Source organism: Ovis aries, chromosome 6 (genome assembly GCF_016772045.2).
Source record: "Ovis aries strain OAR_USU_Benz2616 breed Rambouillet chromosome 6, ARS-UI_Ramb_v3.0, whole genome shotgun sequence".
Lineage (NCBI taxonomy): Eukaryota > Metazoa > Chordata > Mammalia > Artiodactyla > Bovidae > Ovis > Ovis aries.
The window spans coordinates 12,719,763-12,745,182 of NC_056059.1; the positions used below are offsets into that span (position 1 = coordinate 12,719,763).

The 25,420-nt window shown below is 38.9% G+C and overlaps 1 protein-coding gene across 50 annotated transcripts in view; it reads right to left on the minus strand.

Moving 5' to 3' along the window:
* ANK2 (ankyrin 2) overlaps window positions 1-25,420 on the minus strand; it is a 699,107-nt gene that overhangs the window by 97,320 nt on the left and 576,367 nt on the right. For 36 of the 50 annotated variants that reach the window (XM_060416751.1, XM_060416762.1, XM_060416767.1 and 33 more), the window contains 7 exons: window positions 24,675-24,773; window positions 24,415-24,513; window positions 18,942-19,040; window positions 12,795-12,992; window positions 9,317-9,415; window positions 8,677-8,775; window positions 2,619-2,816 (listed from right to left, as the gene is read on the minus strand). In XM_060416751.1, the coding sequence (XP_060272734.1) occupies window positions 2,619-2,816; window positions 8,677-8,775; window positions 9,317-9,415; window positions 12,795-12,992; window positions 18,942-19,040; window positions 24,415-24,513; window positions 24,675-24,773 (891 nt within the window). The remainder of the gene's footprint in view (window positions 1-2,618; window positions 2,817-8,676; window positions 8,776-9,316; window positions 9,416-12,794; window positions 12,993-18,941; window positions 19,041-24,414; window positions 24,514-24,674; window positions 24,774-25,420) is intronic. The other 14 variants (XM_060416741.1, XM_060416747.1, XM_060416738.1 and 11 more) reach the window with 3 other exon arrangements.

A 25,420-nucleotide genomic window follows, 5' to 3' on the forward strand; every position in this document is an offset into this window, starting at 1 on the left:
AGTCTTTTAAAAATGTTACTGAAGTGATCATTAAATGAAGTAATCATCAGATGTCTCAAAGGCATCTTTATTGGCATTCCAAATGTATGTGCTGACTGCTACATTATTTGCAGAATGGATTTTTTACAATATAAGATGGCAAACTAACAATCAGTGTATAAATCTTCTACAGTTTATTATGGTAAAGGTACATCAAATTATGTATACCTTCCTAATAAATTAAGAAAACAGAAGATGTTGAAAGAATTCTTTTCAAAAAAAAGTAATCTATTTCCTAAGATGCACTGGTAGACTCTACAATTGGTTTTATTATTAGATGGGTGATTGGATAAGGAATGAAATATCTATTTCTGTATTATAGTTCTTACTGAGAAATAGCCACTTAGAGCATAGTAGTTGATTTTGGTTGACCTTTCTTTCTTTTTGGCCACACTGAGTGGCATGAGAGATCTTAATTCTCAAACCAGGGATTGAACCCATGTGCCCTTTAGTGAAAGCATGGATTCTTAACCACCAGACCGCCAGGGAAGTCCCTGATTTTAGTTGGTCTTAAATAGAAAAAGAATATATGTATGTAGTTTAAAAGAGCAATGGAAAATTTATTATTAGCTTCGCTTATTATCTAAGATACCTTCACAGTTGCATTTTCCTGTATTTATTTCATATAAATTTATTTATTATTATAATTTATAAAATAAATAACACCAACCAAAAGGCAAAGTTATATTTTTCGATATCATATTGTTATTTAGATATATCTTAACATATTTACTAAAGTTTTACTCCAGTAACAAATACATCATCGTTGATCTTTAGGAAATCACCCAGTATTGAAATCACATTATACAGATAACATAAATACTTTGTAATTCAAATGGAATATTCTTTTCCATTGCTGAGTGGAGAAAATATTCAAAAATACTCATTAAGTATTTGTTGACTGCTAAAATTATCTCAAAAGAAGTAATATGTTTAGAAGAATACCATCAGGGAGGACACAGCAAACTGATTCTAGATAGATGTGTGCCATTTTTATGAATTAAAAATTACACCATCAGAAGCACAGTGTGATCAGTTTCACGAAATGTCAATTCTACTCAGAAGTTTGCATGATTCGTTTATGGATTTCTAGTGTTTATTCTCAAATGAAGATTTGTTTTTAATGGTCAATAAACATATGACTCATTTGTGTACTGATGTAAAATGAAATATTCTACCACTGGTTTCATGATGAGACTGTCCCCAGTGAGCTAAAAGACCCCTTGAGTCCCATGATTTTAACAATCACAAGGAAACCCATGCCCCAGACTTTAAGGATTGTCTGGCTGACACATTGAATTTCACCGTAAAGCATCTTCATGTTCATTCTTGTTAAAAATGCAAATATCTTTTGGAGGGTTAAGCCTATAATTCATCTCACCATACTTTAAAAAAGGATCTCTGAGGCCTTTTGATAGAGAAGAGAGAAATACATAAGGGCAAGGAATGTACTGGAATACTTCTGAGGGATTAAGGCACAGAATAGGACTCTGGAGGCTGTCAAGACACTCTGTCTTTTTCACAGCTCTTTCTAAAGGACATAAGCTACATAACCTATTTACAAATGTTATTAAGACTAACTTACAATTGAGTCTCCAAAAGTAATAATTAACTCAACAGTGAAATGTGGAAAATATCTTATTTGTTTATTTGTGGGAAATCCTAAGAAACTTAACTTTCACTAAACCCACACCATGTGTTAAAAAAAAAAAGCATCAGAAGATATAAATGATGACTAACTTATAAACAAGCTCCAATTTTTTTGTTTCTCAGCAGCTGGTTCCAATGGAGTACAAAGTGTAAAAAAAAAAAGATAAGATACATAAATAGACAGGGTTATGGATATATATGGAGAAAGACTGGCATGTACTTGCAAAAATTTTAATATCTTTTTCCAATATGTCCCTGACTTGCTCTATTATAGTTAATACACTTGTCCACAAAGGCTATTCTCTGGAGAGAAGCTTTATTAAAAACACTGATTCTCTGACCACCACCATAACCACCCAAGCTAAGCAGAAATCATTAGTTTACTGAGTTCCCTGCTACTGATCAACAGGTGCCTCTGATGCTCAGCCCCGTTGAGAATGACTTGGGTCGCAGGCACAGAACGACAGCTTAGAAGCAAGTGTTTGGATTGGGCCCCAGATGAAACAGCCAAGTCTCCTCTCTCTCTGGAATCTGGAAGTAGGACCAGCAGGTTCTATAGCAATCTGGACAGCTGCTTGAACTGTGGTGATACTAACTCTTGGGAGCGATAGGATAGCCTCTCTGGTCACAGACATAGAGAAGCAAAGGGAGCAGGCACACAGAGAGAGGAAAAGGATACCAACTTGCCGGAAAAGTCAGGACACAACCAGACAGCCCTCCAGGCAGAGTCTGTGAGCCTTGCCCCTCACTTCCTTCTGATTTTCCAGCCCCTCATAAGGCTTGACTCCTTTGCTTCCCTTGAATTCTATAAGATATCCCTGTTTGTCTCCAATACACGCCCCCTTTTTGTTTCAAATTGTCTTAGATTGGTTTCTATTTCTGTTCACTCAAAAGACTCTTCGAGAAAGCAAGAGGCCAAACTGGAATACCTTGGTTGCCATGTGGATATTGGCTCCCTTATCCAGAAGCAAGGTGACCATATCTGTGTGTCCCTCCTGCGAGGCCAGATGGAGTGGAGTGACCCCTTGCTTTGTCACGATGTTTGTCTCTGCTCCGTAGCTCAGGAGTGTGGAAGCTATCTGCATTTGATTCTTCTTGGCAGCAATATGTAAAGGAGTGTAGCCATTCTAAAAAAATAAAAGCACACCTATGTTGTAACCTTAGCCATTGCCCTGATGTACGCCTAATGGAAATAAGAATCTCTAATCAACAGAAAAGTTAAAAAAATAAGGTTATAAGAAATCCAAATTCTTGCTCATCATAAGTTTCAGTCCAATAACACTCAAATCTTTGCAAACCATTCTACTATAAGACAGAAATAGACACAAATGCCCCAAAGCTTAAAATCTCCCCATCATAATGCTACTCCTGAAGAACAAGCCAGATTCCTCATCTACATCACCGTCCTTTAAATACCTGGAGATGGTTTTCATATCTCCCTTTAGTCTTTTTTTCAGGTTAAATTTCCCATTCCTTCAACTATTCCTGACAGAAGCCCCATTTCTAGAGTTCTCCATTGAGGAGGACCTGCTTTGGACTGACTCTCATTTGTTAATATACTTTAGATATGATTTTAATAACAGAATAAAACAGCATTATTTCCATGATCTTGTTATAACACCCCTACCAATGTGCTTCAAGTTGGAGTGTACTTTTTAATCATATAACAATTATTTAGTATGTGCCTACCATAGCCAGTCAGCGTGTGTGGTGTGGTGAAAAAGATTTCTGTTGTTATTGTTCAGTTGCTAAGCCATGCCCAACTCTTTGCGACCCCATGGACTGTAGCACACCAGGCCTCCCTGTCCTTCACCATCCCCAGGAGTTTGCTCAAATTCATGTCCACTGAGTCAGTGATGCTATCTAACCATCTCATCCTCTGCCACCGTCTTCTCCTTTTGCCTTCAATCTTTCCTAGCATCAAGGTCTTTTCCAGTGAGTTGGCTCTTAGCCTCAAGTGGCCAAAGCATTGCTGCTTCAGCTTCAGCATCAGTCCTTCCAATGAATATTCAGGGTTGATTTTCTTTAGGATTGACTGATTTGATATCCTTGCTATCCAACAGATTCAAGAGTCTGAGAGTCTTCCACAGTTCCATAATTCAAAAGCATCAATTCTTCAGGGCTCAGCCTTCTTTATGGTCCAACTCTCACATCTGTACATGACTACTGGAAAAACCATAACTTTGACTATATGGACTTTTGTCAGCAAAATGATATCTCTGCTTTATAATACCCTGTCTAGGTTTGTCAGGGTTTTCCTTCTAAGAAGCAAGAGCCTTTTAATTTCATGGCTGCAGTCACTGTGAGAAGTGATTTTGGAGCCCAAGAAAACAAAGTCTGTCTCTGTTTCCACTTTTCCCCCTTTTCTCTATTGGCCATGAAGTGATGGGACCAGATCCATGATCTTTTAAATGTTGAGTTTCAAGCCAGCTTTTTCACTCTCTTCTTTCACCCTCATCAAAAGGCTCTTTAGCTCCTCTTCACTTTCTATCATTAGAGTGGTATCATCTGCATTTCTGAGATTGTTGATATTTCTCCCAGAAATCTTGATTCCAGCTTGTGATTTATGCAGTCTGGCATTTTGCATGATGCACTCTGCATATAAGTTAAATAAGCAGGGTGATAATATACACCCTTGTCATACTCCTTTCATAATTTTGAACCAGTCTGTTGTTCCATGTCCAGTTCTAACTGTTACTTCTTGACCCAAATACAGATTTCTCAGAAGACAGGTAAAGTGATCTGATATTCCCATCTCTTTAAGAACTTCCAGTTTGTTGTGATCCACACAGTCAAAAGCTTTCACCTAGTCAATGAAGCAGAAGTAGATGTTTTTTCTGGAATTCCCGTGCTTTCTCCATGATCCAATGGATGTTGGCAATTTGATCTCTGGTTCTTCTGCCTTTTCTAAATCCAACCTGTATATCTGGAAGCTCTCAGTTCACATACTCAAAGCCTAGCTTAAGGGATTTTGAGCATTATCTTGCTAGTATGTGAAATGAGGACAGCTGTATGGCAGTTTGAACACTTTTTGGCATTGCCCTTCTTTGGGATTGGAATAAAAACTGACCTTTTCCAGTCCTGTGGCCATGCTGAGTTTTCCAAATTTGCTAACATATTGAGTGCAGCACTTTCACGGCATCATCTTTTAGGATTTCAAATAGCTCAGCTGGAATTCCATCAAATGATGGAATCATCATTTGATGGAATTCCATCAAAGCTAGAACAAATTCTAGCTTTGTTCATAGTGATACTTCCTAAGGCCCACTAACTTCATACTCCAAGATGTCTAGCTCTAGGTGAGTGATCACACCACCGTGGTTATCTGGGTCATTGAGACCTTTCTTATATAGTTCTTCTGTGTATTCTTGCCACCTCTTCTTAATCTCTTCTGCTTCCATTAGGTCCTTACCGCATCTGTCCTTTATCATGACCATTCATGCATGGAATGTTTCCTTGATATCTCCAGTTTTCTTCAAGAGAAGTCTGATCTTCCTCATTCTATTGGTTTCCTCTATTTCTTTGCATTGTTCATTTAAGGTTTTCTTATCTCTCCTTGCTATTCTCAGAAACTCTCCATTCAGTTAGGCATATTTTTCCCATTTTCCCTTGCCTTTCACTTTTCTTCTTTCGTCAGCAATTTGTAAAACCCTCTCAGACAACTGTTTTGCCTTCTTGCATTTCCTTCTCTTTGGAATGGTTATGGTCATGGCCTCCTGTACAATATTATGGGCCTCAGTCCATAGTTCTTCAGGTACTCTGTCTACTAGATCGAATCTCTTGAATTTATTCATCTCCACTGTATATTAATAAGGGGGTTGATTTAGGTTAGATCTGAATGGCCTAGTGGCTTTCCCTACTTTCTTCAATTTAAACAATAAAATCAGCTTATATTAATCTTGTGGCCAACTAAAATCCTCAACCTCCTTTTTGTCTCTAAAAGCTGCTCAAAGGTAGAAATATGAGGCTACTAGTTTTACGTGGGAGTTTGTGGAGAGAACCAGAAACCAGAGAACTCAAACTTTGCTTATAACAGCCTAAGTTTAAACCTCATACTTAGTTAAAAGGACAAACAGATTAGCAAAACTCCGGAACAAGTGAAGTCTGGAACCTACACTGTTTCCTTTCCTCCTCTTTGTCAATTCTGGTAGAATTTTTCATGAAAAACAGTGACTTGCCATTAATTGTGAGACGCTGAAGGGAAGCACAGCATACTGATGAAGTGCTTCTTATGAGACTCCTAAAGTCTAACTGCAAAGTGTACTGAAAAACGAAAAGGGGCTTTGAGACTTTAAAAGGCCTCTGTATAGTCATGAAATCTGGAGCCTCACACATCCCTATGTTATCCCACTGTCTCCTTCTCTCCAAGTCAACAGAAGCATCTTTCAGTTCCAGTGGACATTTCCCTCTGAGCTGCTCGGGAAATTCAGCAGCTCTTCCTGGAAGTCTTTTCACAGGCCCCTTATGTTCCACGTGATCTAGAACACTGCACTTGAACCATGGGCTCTACTGAATAGAAGAGCACATAGATTATTGTGGACCCTGTAAGTTTACAATTTTTTTTTTTTTTTGCAGTGGGCTTTCTTTCTTCAGCCCCAACTCTCCCCAGTCCTGTAGCACAGACTACCAAAGCTAAGCAAAGTATCAGTAAACCTACCAAGGTAAGGTAAAATCCGGGACTCATGTAGAGAAGGACAGAGAGGTTTTAAAAAATAAAAAGAACAACACAAGAGATCAAAGAGAATGCTAAGTTGTAGCAATATAAGAGGTCTGACTGTCCAGCAGATACTTAACCTGCTAGTCTGAAGAACCCTCCTAACTCCATATAGAGTCAAATTTTGGGGAACCAAATAACAACAACAAACCCAATGAAAACTAAGAAAGGATTCTGGAGTTTGATAGAAAGAAGCAAAGAGGTTCCAGGATCCCAGGGACTGTGTGTGTTGGGGGCAGGCGGGGTGGGGTGGGATGGGGTGGGGTGGGGTGGGGATGGATGGGATTTGGGGGCGGTTAGGGTGCTGTAGTGAGCAGGGGGTCCAGAGTGGCAGTAGGGCTGGGGTCCGCCCACTGGCAGCCTCTTGGAGCAGCCTCAGAGCCGCAGGCCTCATGCTCCCTGACAAGCCGGGGCAGGTGAGCAGAAGATACGAGAGGAGCCTCTGAAACCCGCCCACTGCAAACCCTGGAGCAGAGGCTGCTCTCCCCAGTCTTCGGGACTCTGTATGTTTGCTCTTGAGTAAGGACCACACTTTGTCCAGGTGAGAGATCAAGGCTATATTTGTCTCTTTAGAAAAACCATACACTTTATAAGTTAGGTCTTCTCTCCCTGGTAGATTAAGAGTCTCTTGTGGGGGGAGAATATTCATTTATAGTTTTACAACAACCCTTTCTTTACACATATTAAGAGTTCAGATAAAGAGTTGTATTGGGTATTGACAAAGTCTTTCTATCTTTGTTCAAAATGGTCAGCCTAGAAAGTTAATGGAAAAAACACTGGGATGTTATTCCATTGGGATAGTTGCTCAGTCTTCATTTTTTCACTAAAATGTATTGAGAACCTACATACAACTCTATGAGACACCTCAGAGACATACAAATGTGAGTATCACATGATTACTGTCCTCAAATAGTTTATAGTCTAGTAAGAAGAAAGACATTTTATGACAAATGCAGAATTGATGACGTTATAGAGAACAGGGGTTATCAATAAGAACAGTATATGCAATAATAAAATCTGCCCTGTTCTTCTGATAAACATCACAAGCTATATATTTGTAACAATAAAATATGTGTATATATATTTATATATACACATATAGGTACATATATAGGTATGGGTACAAAGTTTAAGTATTTGTAATAGTTTATCATATATAACATTTTAATATACAAAATATTTGGTATTATACAAAATATACTTCTAAATAGAGTATTCCATTTTCTTACGTATGTATAATGTATATAATTTAAATAGACATGTGAGTATATATGTACATATTGCTATTCTAAAAGCGGGATAATTCTCTCTCTAATGCTTTGGGACACAACAGCCCTAGTAGTTAAGAGTACTGGCTCTAAAGTCCGATTGTCTGAGATCAAATCCTTGTTCTGTCAATTCTTAGTCATGTGACTTTGGACTTACAAACCAACCTATTTAAATCTCACTTCCTCATCTGTAAGATAGAAATTATTACCCTAATCTCACAGCATCATTATGAAAGTAAACGAGACATTGCTTGTCAAGTGTTCGGCATATAGATGCTAACAGCTGTTGCTCTGCTATGTCATCTAATATAGCATGAATATTTTTCCACCACAATAAATAGTTTCTTTTTAAATAAACTCTGACATGTTTTCAATACATGTCTGCTGAATGAATAAATGCAGCAGACAACAACGACGTTAGGTGTTATAGGACACTCGTGTATTTTCAGTGTAATAAAGAGGCGGCTCGGATGATAGAAACATCATCCAAAGGTTCAAGTCTTAGTTGGAGCTCTTTTATGAGTTGCTACTACACATACTCCCAAAAATGCATTCCTAGACTAGAAATTTAAAAGGATGTATGCTATAGTTAACAAGCATGCAACATTTAAAAACCAAAGAGCATTTCATAGAGCACAGTGGAAATTCTGAGAAAAAAATGAGCAAATAAAAGGGTGGGTGTATCACAACATTTGGTTTATACAAGAAAAGGAAAAACCTGAACTTTCTCAAGTCAAAACTCATACTTCTGAGTCTAAAACACGGAGTCCTGGCAGAAAGAGTCATCTTTCCTGGCTCCTGGGCCCATCTCCTTAATATTTGCCGACTTGTAAAAAAATTTTAAAAGGTTTTGTGGAATCAAATGGAAGGGAAAAAATGTTAATACCAAAAGCTACTATCAGTACTAGTTGCAGTTATAACAATACCGTATGTTTAAAAACCAGTTCCCACGCGCCATCAGAACAGTTACATCCTACATCTGTAAGCCCTTTCTGGGCTCCTCACCTTGGCCGTGGCGTGAGGGGAAGCACCCTTCTCCAGTAACAGCAGCGCCACCTTCTGGTTGTCATAGTGAGCAGCAACATGGAGCGGGGTAAGGCCATTCTGTAAAGGGTGTGTTTAAGTTTCAGTATTAATAAATTAGCATTAGCTGCTGTAAAGCTGCCAGGACGCATGGAAACTGATACAGATTAAGTTCACGTTAATGCATTAATACAGTCAATAGGAAAAAATCAAAGTAAATATGATTTTCATGCTAGAAATGTAACTAAAACTGAAAATGAGCAGTTGAGCTTACGATTAACACAGAGCATCTGGATTCCACCATAAAAAAACGTCTAAAATGCCATGTAAGAATTATTACATTAACATTGCAAGGATTCTTCTTAATATACAGAAGTTCTGGACCCTGTTGTGATACCAACACACGTTTGAGACACAGCTTGTTTAAACACCTTCAGAATCGGTATGTATGTGGACAGGTCATGGACAGACACCTGCATCATGTCTCTGGCATAGTTTCAACAATTATATTGATATTTCTTTCAGAAGACTGAGAAAAATATCTTGAAACAGCGACCCCCCAAGTTTCCAACTTAACCGAGTTACAGGCTAAGAACAAACGTGCATTACTGAAAACTTTTACCTTCCCCGCAGAGTCTGCGGCAGCACGGCGTTGCAAGAGAAGTTTTGCCACATCCAGGCTTCCATACTTGGCAGCTACGTGCAAGGGGGTAAAACCCTTCTGAAAATGGGAAGAACAAAAGTAAAATGCAGCATTTGTCTTTGTGACTGCTAACAAAATCATTTTAACAAAACCTATTAAGCAAACTATGTTGATTCTCCACTTGGGAAAAATACTGGAAACATTAAATCTGTTAGTCATAAACGAGGACTAGAATAAGGAATAAACTTTAACAAGCAAGAGTTTGGCTTGATAGACTGGACAAAAAAAAAATCTTATTTTGAGGGCTTGGAGACTGAAATTGGACCTTACAGGCTTGGAATGTGCAAGGGTCAGTAAAATGGCTCTGATCTGTGAGTGAAAAAATATTCCTGTCTTTTTCTTACCTCTAAAATTAACAGGATTAAACCAATAGTGCCTTCTGTCCAGACTCTTTTTTCCTATTCTTTTCATAATATCTGAATTCCAAATTTCTTCATCTAAGATTTAGGGTATTTTAGCAGTCATGATTAAAAAAAAATGATTTGTGATTCAGCTGATAGCATTTCCTGCAGAAATAGCAAGATGAATGGTGGACAGAACAAAAAGTGTTCACCTTAAAAACCACCTCTCTTCCTGACTGTTATCCCTTTTCTCAGAAGACCCACCCTTTATCTAATACCTTTTGGAAAATACACTTTACTTCTGGCATTCTATTGAGCTGATTAACACCAGATTAATGTTGCTCTCCTACACGTTTGTATGTACAGATTCAATGTCTTGTGTGCCTAATCCACATCACTCTGTAATTAGCAGTCTGTTACAAATATAGCCAAGCTCCTGGACTCAGATCTCTAGGATGGCACAGCTCCTACACCATGATCTCAAATCCATCCTATTGGCCAGACAATCTAACCACACGCTCTTCTGGCACTGGGGTGGGTGTGGGAGGATTCTAAAGCTAACCAGGCCTTGCAAAACACACACAACAAACATGCCTGGGTTAAGTGGTCTAAGATATGCTCTATCCTCCAGAGCACTTGGGCCCTCGTCAGAATACAGAACATCCCTCAAGAAACAACGCTGCTTTCTCATGGTATCACTTTACACATTATTTTTAACTAAGATGTCTTTTCTTTTTGCTTTTTTTGAACCTTAGGTACTAGTCAGTCTTTGGAGGAGAGTAAATCTGCTTTTTGCAAGCGTGGGAGGAATATAAGAAGTCCATTTAAGCCAACATATGTTATTAATACTCTCCTCCCTACACACCATGACCGGGGTGACCCCCAGGGTGAAGTAGAGTTCTTTGAGACAAACCACGTGGTAAAGAAGAAAAAAACTAAACTTTTATCCTTAAAGTCTTGCTGGAATAGTGGTCCAGCCCCTTCATAAATTTGGAAACTATTATTAGACAAGACTACATAGAATCTTTACTGTAGAATCACAAAATAGAGGGTGGAAAATCTCTCTTGAGTTACATATTTTCCTTCTTCCCCTATGTTAATCTCATCAGGATTTCACTTGCCCTCTAATATTTATAAACACACAAATAGCTTTAATAATGATGAGTCAACTACTCTTCAGAACCCCAGGCACTTCCACGGTGGAACTGTTTTGTTTAATAGTTTCTTCTATTTAACTGTCGTAATTTAATATTGCTTTAGATATACCTTTAATTCTAAAAATCTTTGAAAGACAAGGGACAACTATATTTTATTCCCTATTTCTGTATTTTGCATATCTGAATTTCATTTATTTATCACCTTTGTCTGAGGAGACAATCACCCAACCTTTCTTGGGCTGCTATTGCTGCTATTATTATTATGGAGTTGACCCTTGAATAAAATGCGTTTACACTGTGGGAGTTCACTTATATGCAGATTTTTTGCAGTGGCAAATACTATAGTACTGCACAGTCTGCATTTGGCTGAATCCAAGGCTGTACAATGGATATGGAAGAAACCAGGATACAGAGGAAGTGCGGATAGGAGGACAGACTGCAAGTTATATGAATATTTTCTACTGCATGAAAGGTGGGTGCCCTTAACCTCCTCAGTGGTCAAGGATCAAATTTATAACGGATAATGGACTGCTTCTACAGCTAAGAGGACAGAAGCCACAATACTTCAGTTTATACTTGAAAACTTCCTTCTCTCTTAGATGTAGTATTTATGTCTATTTATTATGAGCAAGCTTCCCCGGTGGCTCAGAGGTTAAAGCATCTGCCTGCAATGTGGGACACCTGGGTTCGATCCCTGGTTCGGGAAAATACTCTGGAGAAGGAAATGGCAACCCACTTCAGTATTCTTGCCTGGAGAATCCCATGGATGGAAGAGCCTGGCTGGCTACAGTCCACGGGGTCACAAAGAGTCGGACATGACTAAGCGACTTCATTTTCACTTTCATTATGAGCAAATTGAAGGTGTCTCTTTAATAATCTGAATCACTGTTGGACTTGTCGGAATTATTTTGCCCTGCAAATTAATTCAGTTGTTGTAGGCTATAACATGGCTCATTCTCCTCTTCTGGACTAGTTCATTTCTTTTGCTCCAGTAAATTGTGTTCATTTTTCATTCTAAGTCACATTCAAATAGTGGATCTCAAATAGAATGCGTCAAGTGGAAAAAAAATTGTCTGCCCTAGCATTAAACTTTGAACATAACTAAAATTCTGTGATATAGATCTTCTTTACAAAATCTAATTTTCTAATTAGATTAGAATTAGATTTAAATTGTCTAATTTTATATTAGACAATAGTGACTAATAAAGTATGATTCTGCAGCCCACTTCTGTTTAGTCCACTGTTGAACCACCGTGAGCTGGTTAAGTAGAAACCAGAAAAGGCATGATAGCTGATACCAAGGTTGGGAAAATGCAAGATTAAATAAAGTGAACTTCTAGGTGGTACTCTTAACAAACTCTTAACTCTTAACAAATACAGTACTGCCAATCTAATGCAGTGTTCTTTTCCTCACTAGTAATACTAGCTCAATGCTATTGGGAATAGTATTTTTTTCCCTTGTGGCAATATATTAACAGATTTTACCATGGAAAGTGAAGAGAATGTAGCCCCTGCTTTATGGAAATCATCTTAATTAAAGTTCTAGGGGGGATTCCCTGGCAGTCCAGTGGTTAGGACCCCACATTCCCACCTCAGGGAGCCCAGGTTTGATCCCTGGTCAGGGAACTGAGATCCCACAAGCCAGACAGCCTGGCCAAAACAATAATAATAATACAGTTCTAGAAATAACACTGGCATTAAATTACAAGAAGAAAATCCAGCCCTCTTTATTGAAGACACTATACGTGATCTCACAATCCCCCTTGGTCATCTGGAAAATGAATCTAAAACATGCAAAGAGAAAGAAGTGAGTGGGAGGCTGACAGGAGCCCCGCCCTCCCTGCCTCTGGGACACAGGGCTGCTCCTGGTCCACGTCGGCGGGAAGCCACTCTTCTCACCTTGGTTGCCAAGGAGTGGGCTGCCCCCGCTTCCAGGAGGACCGAGGCCACGTCCACCTGCCCTTCCCTGGCAGAGATGTGCAGCGGCGTGTACCCATTTGTAGTGGCTGCATCTGGGTGAGCCATATGTTGCAGAAGCAGCTGAACAATTTCTGTCTTACCCAGGCGGGAGGCAATATGCAAAGGCGTCTGTTCCTCCTACAACTCAAGTCAAGGAAAAGGTTAGTGCCAGGATACACCGAACTTTACCAACAATGCATTTCACCCAGATGTTTCATGATGTCTCCTCGGAATCTCTAGGAACCTCTACCCCAGAGGAAATTATTTCAACTCTGACCACAACTTACATCTTATTACAGAATGACAAACTCTTCCTCACATTTTTTAAAAGTAGATATTTCCATGAACTTGGTCATTGTTTTCTGTACATGCCAAAATGCTTCTCAACTCATTAAGGCTTCAGCCCTCACTGATGTTTAAATATAAACCAGCTTATGGTTCTGAATAAGAAAGAAATCTAGTCCAGAAGTCCTAAGACCTAGATTCTCATCCAAAAGCTTTCACCAAGAGACAGTATTCTGGGAACTGTATCAAGAGAAAAGGAACAAAGGATGCTGGGAAAATGTTATTATTCCACTTAGCAAGCCAAGGATACTCATGCTGGTTATTTTCTTCAAGGAGAGACTGTGGATAAAGAAGATATCGTAATCTAATTTTAAAAGATGTCATTCCAGGAAACGTAGCAGACAGGTCTGGGACTTGCATCCAGGACTTCAAAGATCAAATGGAAGTCTGGCAAGAAGATAATGGGGTTAAGAATTTGCCAAGTGCTTTTCATTTAAAAAAGGGAGAGGATACAGCTAGTATAAGAGACAGGAAGGACACATTCAAGGAGGCTCAAGAAAACACCTGACTCTAATGTGTGGTCAGGAAAACGTTTTCAGTGTTCAGAAAACCAGGCCAAACTATTCTCTTATAAAAAGAAAATTGTGGGTAACCTTAGTGATGAAAAGAGGTATATCTCTCATCTGCCCAAGGGCATGTCCTAACAAAGGTGAAGGAGGAAAAGCTGGGCTAGCTTCCAGGGCTAAGAATGAATAGAGAAGATAGAGTGGGGAAGAACTATTCAAAAAACACAGTATCTTAAAGTTATAAGAAAAGAAGTATTAAGAGGGAGTGAAAAGAAGAGATGAAATAGCCTATATGCATTCAAGGATGGTAAGAACAAAATAATAAACAGTAATTGTCAGACTTTATTTTTTTGGGCTCCAAAATCACAGCATATGGTGACCACAGCCATGAAATTAAAAGACGCTTACTCCTTGGAAGACAAGTTATAACCAACCTAGATAGCATATTCAAAAGCAGAGACATTACTTTGCCGACTAAGGTCCGTCTAGTCAAGGCTATGGTTTTCCCTGCAGTCATGTATGGATGTGAGAGTTGGACTGTGAAGAAGGCTGAGCACTGAAGAACTGATGCTTTTGAACTGTGGTGTTGGAGAAGACTCTTGAGAGTCCCTTGGACTGCAAGGAGATCCAACCAGTCCATTCTAAAGAAGACCAGCCCTGGGATTTCTTTGGAAGGAATGATGCTAAAGCTGAAACTCCAGTACTTTGGCCACCTCATGTGAAGAGTTGACTCATTGATGCTGGGAGGGATTGGGGGCAGGAGGAGAAGGAGATGACAGAGGATGAGATGGCTGGATGGCATCACGGACTCGATGGACATGAGTCTGAGTGAACTCCGGGAGTTGGTGATGGACAGGGAGGCCTGGCGTGCTGCGATTCATGGGGTCGCAAAGAGTCAGGCATGACTGAGGGACTGAACTGAACTGAATTATATAGAACTGGGATTTTAGAAAAATTTGCACTTTCTAAACGTCTTTCATGTACTCGACAAGTCCTATGCTTATAACAGACCTCAAAGGAAGGTGTAGCATGTATTAGTCGGTCTTTTCCAGAGGAATTAAATGAGTTCTCCAGGACTGTCCAAGGTCACTCAGTTATTAAAACAGAACGTGAACTCAGGCAATGGATTCTAAAGACATTTCTATGTCTATTCATTCTACAGAGACAATATGACGGCCACTAAGAAAACTAATGGGCTTCCCAGGTGGCACCAGTGGTAAAGAACCTGCCTGCCAATACTGGAGACATAAGAGACATGGGTTCGATCCCTGGGCTGGGAAGATCTCCTGGAGGAGGGCATGGCAACCCACTCCAGTATTCTTGCCTGGAAAATCCCACGGAGAGAGGATCCTGGTGGGTTACAGTCCAAAGGTTCGCAAAGAGTTGGACATGACTGAGCAACTTAGCACACATATAAGAAAACTAATAGGACAATGGGGGATTCTCGATAGAAAAGGAAACTGACAACACTTTAAAAGATAAAACTTTCTCTGAAATATAGAGGAGATAAGAGACGAGTGAAGAGAATTAACAACTACCCAAATCAATGGAGAGCAAAAACAACAGCAACAATCAAAAGACCAAAGAACTTGAGGATAGCAATCATGAACATCTGTCGTTTCTGGGTGTCCTTTCTTGGACTTCTGCCCAGCAGATTTTGACAGAGGTGGGTATTGCACGTGACACGCTCTAACATGTGTTTTCAGTGAGCAAGGGAGAGAGTTGAGGCAATGATAACCCCTCAATCCATAGCTGGGAAGCGACAAACCTTGACTAGTGGTGACTGAGTAACTGGCTAAATTATCAGTGTCTCTTGGTTCTTAGACCATAGAGCATTAAGGTACTTGTTTTTTGTTTATTTTTAAAGTTAAGAAATAAGCTTTCATGCCTAATTTCTTCAATTTTTGGTACAATCCTATCTGAAAATTGAAAAGGAAAGAACATACAGATTCAATAAGAAAATTTTTCCACCTGAAATCAGAGATTCTAAGACTTCTGAATGTGCGGGTGGTTGTTTTCCTGTTGAATAACAAAGGTTTAATTTGCCACCCCCAGTTAAAGCTAATTCAATTCAAACCAAAGAATTGGGAAAGCAGAGAAGATGATATTCAAGAAAAACTGTGTGTCTTGACCTTCTCAGTCTCCTCCAACTATCAGTTCAGTCGTTCAGTCGTGTCCGACTCTTTGGACCCCATGGACTGCAGCATGCCAGGCTTCCCTGTCCCTCACCAACTCCCAGAGCTTGCTCAGACTCATGTCCATCAAGTCGGTGATGCCATCCAACCATCTCATTCTCTGTTGTCCCCTTCTCCTCCTGCCCTCAATCTTCCCCAGCATCAGGGTCTTTTCCAATAAGTCAGTGCTTCATATCAGGTGGGCAAAGTATTGGAGTTTCAGCTTCAACATCAGTCCTTCCAGTGAATATTCAGGACTGATTTCCTTTAGGATGGACTGGCTGGATCTCCTGGCAGTCCAAGGGACTCTCAAGAGTCTTTTCCAACACCACAGTTCAAAAGCATCAATTCTTCAGTGCTCAGCTTTCTTTATAGTCCAACTCTCACATCCATACATGACCACTGGAAAAACCATAGCTTTGACTAGATGGACCTTTGTTCACAAAGTAATATCTCTGCTTTATAATATGCTGTCTAGGTTGGTCAAAGCTTTTCTTCCAAGGAGCAAGCATCTTTTAATTTCATGGCTGCAGTCACCATCGACAGTATGAGGGGCAGCAATTCTCTCATCATAAAGCATCACTGACTGTGATACAGCCTGATCCAGGCAGATATGGGCTCAGCCTTACCATCACTACTAGCTTGAAAAGTCAGGGAGGCTTTCTGAGCCCCAAACCCCTTTTACCAAAATGACAAAAAAGCAATGGCTGGGACCGGGTTTAAATGTTTGAGAAAATTTCCGCTACTAGTTTCTAGCTAACAAGATCCCCAGGAACCATATCTGCTGGCAGCTAACTAAAATCTTCATTAAGTTTCAAGTGAGTTTAAATTAGGAGCCCTGTGATTGCTCAATACCTAAAGAAAATGCCAGACCCCCATATTGTGCCAACAGAACGTGAGCACTTAAAGCTAGAAAGCTCCCAGAAGCGCAGGTCCTAGCAGCGCCCCCAGTTAGGTCCAGGGGGTGGGGCAAGCACACAGATCAGTGTGGTAACCGGGTAAAACTTTACTGTCTCCCCTTTGTAAGAAAGTGAATTTTAGCACAATGGTATTAGGTTAAGAGAGGGAGTTTTCAGAAGTGCATGCATGTGGGAATTTGACTCAAACTATTAGGTAGTTTCATATTAAGAGAGAGGGCTTCCCTGATAGCTCAGTTGGTAAAGAATCCACCTGCAACGCAGGAGACCCTGGTTCGATTCCTGGGTCAGGAAGATCCACTGGAGAAGGGATAGGCTACCCACTCCAGTATTCTGGCCTGGAGAATTCCATGGTCGCAAAGGGTCACAAAGAGTCAGACGTAACTGAGTAACTTTCACTTTCACTTCGTTTCATATTAAGAGAGATAAATGTGAAGGCCTTTTATGATTAAGCATGGATTATAAAATATTTACCAGAACACTACCACAATTTCTGGTAAACTTAGTGAAGTTCATAGGACTCAGAGGGCATTGACTGACCATAACTGTTTTTCTAAGAGCTGAATTGCCAGGCAAACTTAAAAGGAAGTGAGAATAGGTAGAGCACAGAGGATTTTAGGGCAGTGAAACTACTCTGTTTGATGCCTTACGGATGGATACATGTCATTATACATTTGTCCAAACCCAGAGAGTGTACGACACCTAGGGGGAACCCTTGTGTAAACTATGGGCTTGAGGGTATCACGGTGTATCAATGTAGGTTCATCGTTCATAATCAACGTTCCACTCCAGCGGGGAATGCTGATAATCTGGAGGTTATGGGGTCAGGTGCCTTTTGGAAATCTATGAACCTTCCTCTCAATTTTGCTGTGAAACTAACACTGCTTTTAAAAAATAGTCTTTAAGGGTCAGGGAGGGGAGAGGGAACCAAGAAAAATGCCAAGGCAGGGAAGAATAGAGATTGAATAACAAAACACTTGATCCATAAGAGCATAAAATAATAATAATGATTACCAAAGAATGTAAGGTACGCTACTTGCACAGTGGATAGAAAGGTGGATAAAATCTAAACACACAACAGTAATGTCAAGGCTGCCCATGCATCACCGCATTCTGCATGAAGGCCTGCAGGATAAAATGCTGCAACATCCCCAGAGTCAGAGAATGTTAAGGACGCCTAGAGGAGTTTCAAGGTTTCTAAGGCCAAGCTTACATTTTAAGCATAAAGACCCGGAAGTGAAATGACTTGCCTAAAATGACAATTTGTATGACTCCAGTAGAATGCGTTCATTCCAGTACACTAATGTTTCTGAAACGGACTCACAATGGTGGGAGTCATGCTGAAGTGAGCTCTAGCTTAGATATTGAACAAGGAGAGAAAAAGTATTTAAATCTTCTATGAGAATCCGAAAGATGCTAGTGCAGAAGTTAACAGAACAGCGTGGAAAAGGAAACAGAAGATCTTGCTAAAATATTCAGTGTAAAGGAAGAAAGTGAAAAAAGCAACAGGGAAGCAAAACTTTTTTTAAAAGAAGAGGGAAAAAAAAAATCAAGTTGTGGGGGAATTAGAAGTGGAAGAAGCCAATCACACAATCTCCCATATTCTGGAAGAGTGGAAGGGCAGAACATCTAAACACGGAAAATCAGAGTGAGAAGAAGAGTGGAACTCATTACAAAAAGGAGGAAAGTAAAGCAGACGAAGGGGAAACATGAAAACGTTGAACATGATTTGTTTCTCAGTAACTAGTAAGAAATGTCTATGGAAAGTTGATCAGCTTTGGTGGTAAGAAATAACTATTATGTAAGTATCTTTATAATATAGATAAAAATATTAATGCTCATGAAAATGAAGATATTTGTGGAAGTGCTTTCATAGGTTAAAAAAATCATTAAAATGTTACTTAATGCCAAATTTCTTATATACTGTATATTTTTTTCAAATGTTAACGTTTCTAAAATTGGAGTGTATTTTCTATCGTGTATATTCACTGTACCATTTTGTTTCTGCCTGAAAACCTGTTACTGAATTGATGCGTTCACCTACAGTCCTTGGCATTTCCACATCAGGAGATGAAGGACAACAGCATCCCTTGGAGATGAAAGTCATGAGCGTAACAGCAGCAAGCCCCAAGCACCAGCACCTACCCTGGCTCTGGCATCGACGAGGGCACCGTTCCTCAGGAGGCATCGGACCACTTCCACCTGTCCTGCACGGGCCGCCATGTGCAGGGCCGTCTCCCCGCGCTGCCAGGAAACAGAGATCACTGAATCTTAAGCAAACCCATCGCTCTGGATGGCACACGATAAACATGTGCCTTTTTGTGAAAGATAGCATTATATCGAAAGGTGTAAGAAATCTAGGTAAAGGCACAATTACTTCATAATTCTCCAGTCTGGAAAAACACAGTTAGGTATCTTCTCCATCTTCATAAGGATAGAACAAATGTTTATATAAGTATTTTTCTGGCTCAGATGGTAAAGCGTCTGCCTACAATGCGGAAGACCCAGGTTCAATCCCTGGATCAGGAAGATACCCTGGAGAAGGAAATGGCAACCCACTCCAGTACTCTTGCCTGGAAAATCCCATGGACGGAGGAGCCCGGTAGGCTACAATCCATGGGGTCGCAAAGAGTCAGACACGACTGAGCGACTTCACTTCACTTCACTCCTTACAAAACTAGTGAACTTACCCAAACATCCAGGATACCCTGAGGTTTGACTTTGTAACCAACATAAACTAAACTGTCTTTGGTGACATGAAGTCATCTTTTACCCAGCAAACCTAAATCTGTCACACTTGCCTATTGATCACGACTTCATCCTGTTATTACTAATGCGAAACTCCAGAGGCTGAAGATCAAGTCAACACAAAACACCGCAGCACCTGCACCATACGGAAGCCATTCCTTTCCAGAACTCAACATCTACTTCTGAAATAAGCTATTATTTTACATTTGTCTTGGTGTTATGAGACTACAGACAGCTCCTATGAGAAATCTGATTTGCCCAGGAGGTCCCTGCTTATCACTGATGAGCATGTTGAATTACAGACAGTTATTTGATAGAACCACTCAGCAGTGAGTACAGCAGCGTTAGCAATGCCATAGGTTGAGGTGGGCAGCACTGAGCTTCAGGTCTCTCCTTAAGCATCTCCGTGCTACATCAAGGAAGACACGCCTATCAGGAAAGGCAGCTTACCCTGCAGCGTGAAGGATGACGGTTAGACATAAGAGAATTTTCTCATTAGGAAGCCTGTTAATTACTGCCTCTAAGAGAGAGATTTTTTTTTTTTCTTTTCCAATCGGCATACTAAAACCACAGTAGTTCTAAAGAAAGCAGGGGTTCATTCTGTCAAACAATTTTACAATTACAAAAGAACAAGATTCTAGAATAAAAGTTATTTTTGTCACCACAACTATACTAGAAAAGAAGGTTGACTTCAACCTGGTAAAGTAAACCGTTCCAAACAGACTAAATTGATTTCAAAGTTGGTTGAGGTAATTAGATAACACCTGACAAGTCCCGGTGAATAATTTCTTCTGATTCTTTGCACAACAAACACTTAGACTAAGAAGATTTAAGACAAACTTTAGTTTGGTACTTAGCTCACAGTTCATTTTTTGCTAGTGTTCAGTGTTCCACTCCTTATGAAATTATAAGAAATTCACTTCTAATGATCTGAATTTAAAAGCACTGAATTGGATATCTAACTCTAATTTTCTTTTTGCTGGTGATTCATTTATCCTCTAATGGCCTTATTTTCTGATGCTCTTTTTTGACTTTTGTAAATGTATCGGAGTATGTTATCACATCAAATAACATTATCAGAATAGCTGTATTTGTTTTACCCTTTGGATGTATGGGAAGATTTTTCCTCTTCAGCCAACCACAATTTCTAACTTTTCTGTATCACTTAAAACCTGTCCCTAAATAGATGAAGCAAGATCTTCTGATTTAGGGGAAAAAAAAAAAAAAACCTCAAATTTTTTATTCAGAGTCCTATAATAATATGGCAATTTTACTAATTTTGGAAGAAATGAAGACAAAAATAAGTTTTCTTAAAAGAAGTTAAATCAAAGCGGTCTCAGGAGTACCTACTTAATGATGAATTTTATATGTTTCCTTTACAAGCCAAATTTTATCAGTAAGGGGTTTTCAAAAGGTAGTGTTTCCAGTATTAGTCTTAGTATTTTCAATACCTTTATTTGTACTTAAAACAAGTTATTTTTTTATAGTTTTTACACATTTGAAATTGATAAGCAAGATATAAACCCTAAAATATTAAACATTATATTCAAAGAAAAGTTACACACATATACACGCAAATCGTCTGTCTGCTTTAAAACAATGGCCGTGTTCAATTCTTATTTAATGACTTTTGGATAATTTACTTTTATCATAAATTGTCCTTATTCTTTTAGCTTTATGTTATCCGTGTTTATATATAAGTATAAATAAGAAAATGAAAGATGTTATATATTATTTTAATCAGTAACTTCCATTTCTTAGTTACTGGGTACCTCATCTTATTCAATGATCTTGTTTTCCTTATCTTAAGCTAATTAACCTTAAGGATTAGGGGACATTCTTGAATATAATATGCAGTGTGAACTTAAGCCATGAACCCACTGATTAACTATAAGAAGAGAAAAACTCTGTGTCCCCCACACTGCAGTCTGGACAGCCCCCAGAGTGCTGGGGTTTTTACTCCCACGCTTGTCAATGCGTACTTTGGATTATGGATGTATCGCAACTGTCGGCTCAGCTTTCTAGGTTTTAAAGTACATTTGTGAGCTTTCTGGAAAGGGAAGTTTGCAGTAATAATATTTGCACATGACTGAGTTGTTGGCACACTTCAAACTTGGAGTGAATTTTGAGACAGAAACAAGACTGGCAGGAGAATGAGTATGCTCATGTCCAAAGCAGGTACTAAATGTCATGCGCCTCCTCCCCGTCATTAAGACCGACTCTGCGGACAGCTACGCTGACTTCCACTTTGGCTACATCAGTTGGAAAGCATCAAAGCACAACAGACAGCATTGCATTCAAAAATGCAACATGATTTCAGGCAACACACAAAGGCTCCAAGGGTGGGGTACTTTGGGGTCAGGAAATGACCAACTCTGACACAGCAAGCAGGCAGCCAGTGTTCACATGGTTTCTTAATCAACCTGCAAAGAATTCTGGATCCAGTAGCTATGCCTCACGTTCTGAGAATACATCAGTTCACAGGCATCCCACTGCTACAGAAAGATAGATTCCTCTAAATGTTGGGTTGCCAGAATTACCAAATCAAAATACAGGATGGCCGGTTAAATTTGAATTCCAGACAAAGAATAATTGATTTGGCGTAAGTGTGTCTAGACTATTGCCTGGGGAATGCATATACTAAAAACAATTATGTGTTGTCTATCTGAAATTCAAATTTAACTGGGAGTACTGTATTTTTTCTGGCAATCCTATCTATATGGTATCTGTTCCCTGAAGGACACATCATACAAAACTTAAAATGAACAAACAAAAAGCAACTAGGAAACATGTTCAAGGAGAGGATTACGTTGGCAGGTGCCCCTCAAATATTTATTTTGAAGGATTTGAAGGAAAAGAGTATGGATGGACAAATGAGAAGATGAAGAATGAAGAACTTTATAATGACCAACAGGTGGAAGTTAAAGTTTAATATAGCAATTGCCAAATTTGGGAGTATTTAGGAACCTAAAGATGTCAATATTTTTATTGCTTTAATTGCTATTTATTTTTACTTGAAAATCTATATGTAGCCTACACAGGTGTTTTTATTTGTTTGTTTGTTTGTTTTTTGTGGAATGGAGCATATCAATATGGAGTAAATCCATAGCATCAAAGAATTTTGAATTAGTCAGTTAAGAACCAAATTAAGAGTGCCACAGAATCATACAACCATTTCTTGTGGATTTCTTTGATTAAGAAAATATTTAGCAAAAATCTCTCCTCAAAAAGATTTTCCAAAAAGTCTCCCCTCAGAAAGATTAACATAGGGAGTTTCAATCAAGCATTGCATGGACTATACTTATCTATATTATTATAGCATTATTGCATGATAATGTAATTAACATAGTATCCCCATTGCTCCTGAGATCCTGTAGGCATTTTAATGAAGAGAAGGAAAATACAGTACAGTGAGAAAGTACTCAGGGAACTTCTTTTTTTTTTTTTTTTTTTCAGAGAACTTCTTTTAACAGGTACTGGATTGTACGGGTCTCAATTAAAAAAAAGAGAGGCAGTCATTTCTGAACACAAAAAATGATGCTGTTGATTTCTTTTAAAGTCCTAAGAAGTGACCATAAATTAAACTCAAGTTGGCATGTTGTGAAATTTATCTTTAAGGGAGAAATTAAAATTTGCATACAGTATTACTTTAGGATCAATAAGGTATAAGTAGGGGAATTATAAATATAGACTAGATTTCAATTCTTCAGTGGTTTTATACTCCAATTGTGAATACTATGGAAAGGTACTAAATCACATTTAAAATCTAATGAATTTATTCCATATGGATTTTGTCCATGCATCAGAATCTTCAGCATGGAAACAGTGTGTAAAACACAAGGAAATGAGAAAGTGAGAGGGAATATGAATAAAAGTGAAATTGAACATTCTGTTTTACAACCTAAAACGAATGGGATACCCAAAATTAATAGCCATAGTAAACCAACTGCTTTTAAAAGCATAATTAATAATAAACACTAACATGTACTGGGGGAGTTATTTCTGTTGAATACTTTTTTTAAAGCCTCTCAGTGGTTCAGTGGGTCCTGGTGAGCTTCAAATACTTGACATCACCTTGTACAGAGTAAGTTCTCTTGTTCAAAAGAAAATCTGCATTCAATGGTCAAAGTTTAACTGGGCAGACTCCAAGAAAATGAGAGAAATAAGAAATGGGAAATAAAAATCCTAACTTAGATTATGTAGAAGAATTCTGAAATATCCAGCATTTATTGGCAGAACAAAAGTTGTCTGGAGACCAACATGGACTTTAGGATATGTGAAAAAGTTGCAAAGTATAACTATTTCAGCAAACAGAATCAAATCAAAAGGAAAAATCATAGTAAGGTTAGAAAATAGAAAATCTATGTAATTTAAAGAGGGAGAATTTGATATTAAGTAAAAAAAAAAAACCAAAACAACTCTTGGTCTACCTCTGGTTAATCATTTGATATAACCAATTATGGTACTCAATATTTTAACCAAAATTATCTGGATATGATTCACTCAAAACAAGTATATTGAGCCATAAAGTTTTTATTCCAACCAATAATTCATTCACATTCAGAGAACCTCTTAAAACACATTTTGTTTTAATAAGTGTATTTAAGATGTGTGGCCAATTCGTCTGCATCAGGAAGCTGACACAGTCTTGCTCCACAGCTTCCAATGTACTGTGGGAAATATTTCTTACCCTATAGAGGTTCTCCTCAGCGACATCCTAGCAATTATTTCAATAAAGTTATCACAGGGGTGCTTCCCAAAGCTCGGCCGGCCACTGAGCTTTGATCGCACACACACACCCCTCTACACACAGCCGCACACATCCTCTCGCTCTCTCTCCTGTGGTTATTCTGACCCAAGCCATACTCACAATGTTAGTGACATCTGGAGAGGCTCCGTTCTGCAGCAGAAGGAGGACAATGTTCAAGTGGCCCATGAAGGCAGCCACATGTATTGGTGTGAGGCCAGACTGCGAAACAAAGCGACAGCAGTTTTACTCCTCTGCACCGGTGGGGGCCTTGGGGCTTCTTCAGATAAATCAGACTCGGAGAGGACAGAAGATGGGTGGAAGGAAGGGGAAGAAGGAGTAAGACAAGAAATGTTTCGTGACAAGCTGAAACATTTTTCTACCTCTGTTATAGCTTGGATTGAAGCCCCATATTTCACCAGCAGTTCCATGACTTTGATGCGGTTTTTCTTGCAGGCAATGTGCAGTGGAGTAAAACCATTCTGTGCAAAAGACAATCAAGTTAGTTGAAAACATGCAGAAACGAGTCTCACACAACTCCATGCTGGCACACTGCAGGCAGTAATGCTACATCGTCACATAATGTTACCATTTCTTCAAACGCTGTAGCTGTTGGAGTTAGAGAGACAGTGATGGTGTATTCCTGGTGGCTTGTGTCATATGTGGGGGGCAGGTATGGCATTGTTGTGTGGTTACAGAGAAAACAAAAGGGACGTGGGCCTATTCTTCTAAGATGGAAAAAACACACATAATTATAGTTTAGTTCTAAAATGGTTTAAAGTATACTAATAGGACAGATTATGAAATGGCTTAAAGATGCTTCAAAGATAAGAATACATTTTTTTTTTTGATGATGGGCTATTTCTTAGACTGAAAATCATTACCTGTTTTATTTTGAAAATCTAAGATTTATGACTACCTCTATAGTAAATGTTTCAGGTTAGCTACTATTTTTTTTAGTGAACAGGTGTTACAAATTAACAGAAATCATTATTTGTGTTGATCATTTTTTATAGCCAGAAGTTATACTGTTTATATTTAAAATGTTTTATGAGTTGTTGCATGTTAGCAGAAATCATTATTTATGTTGATAATATCTTTATAGCCATGTTATATTTCTTATATTTTT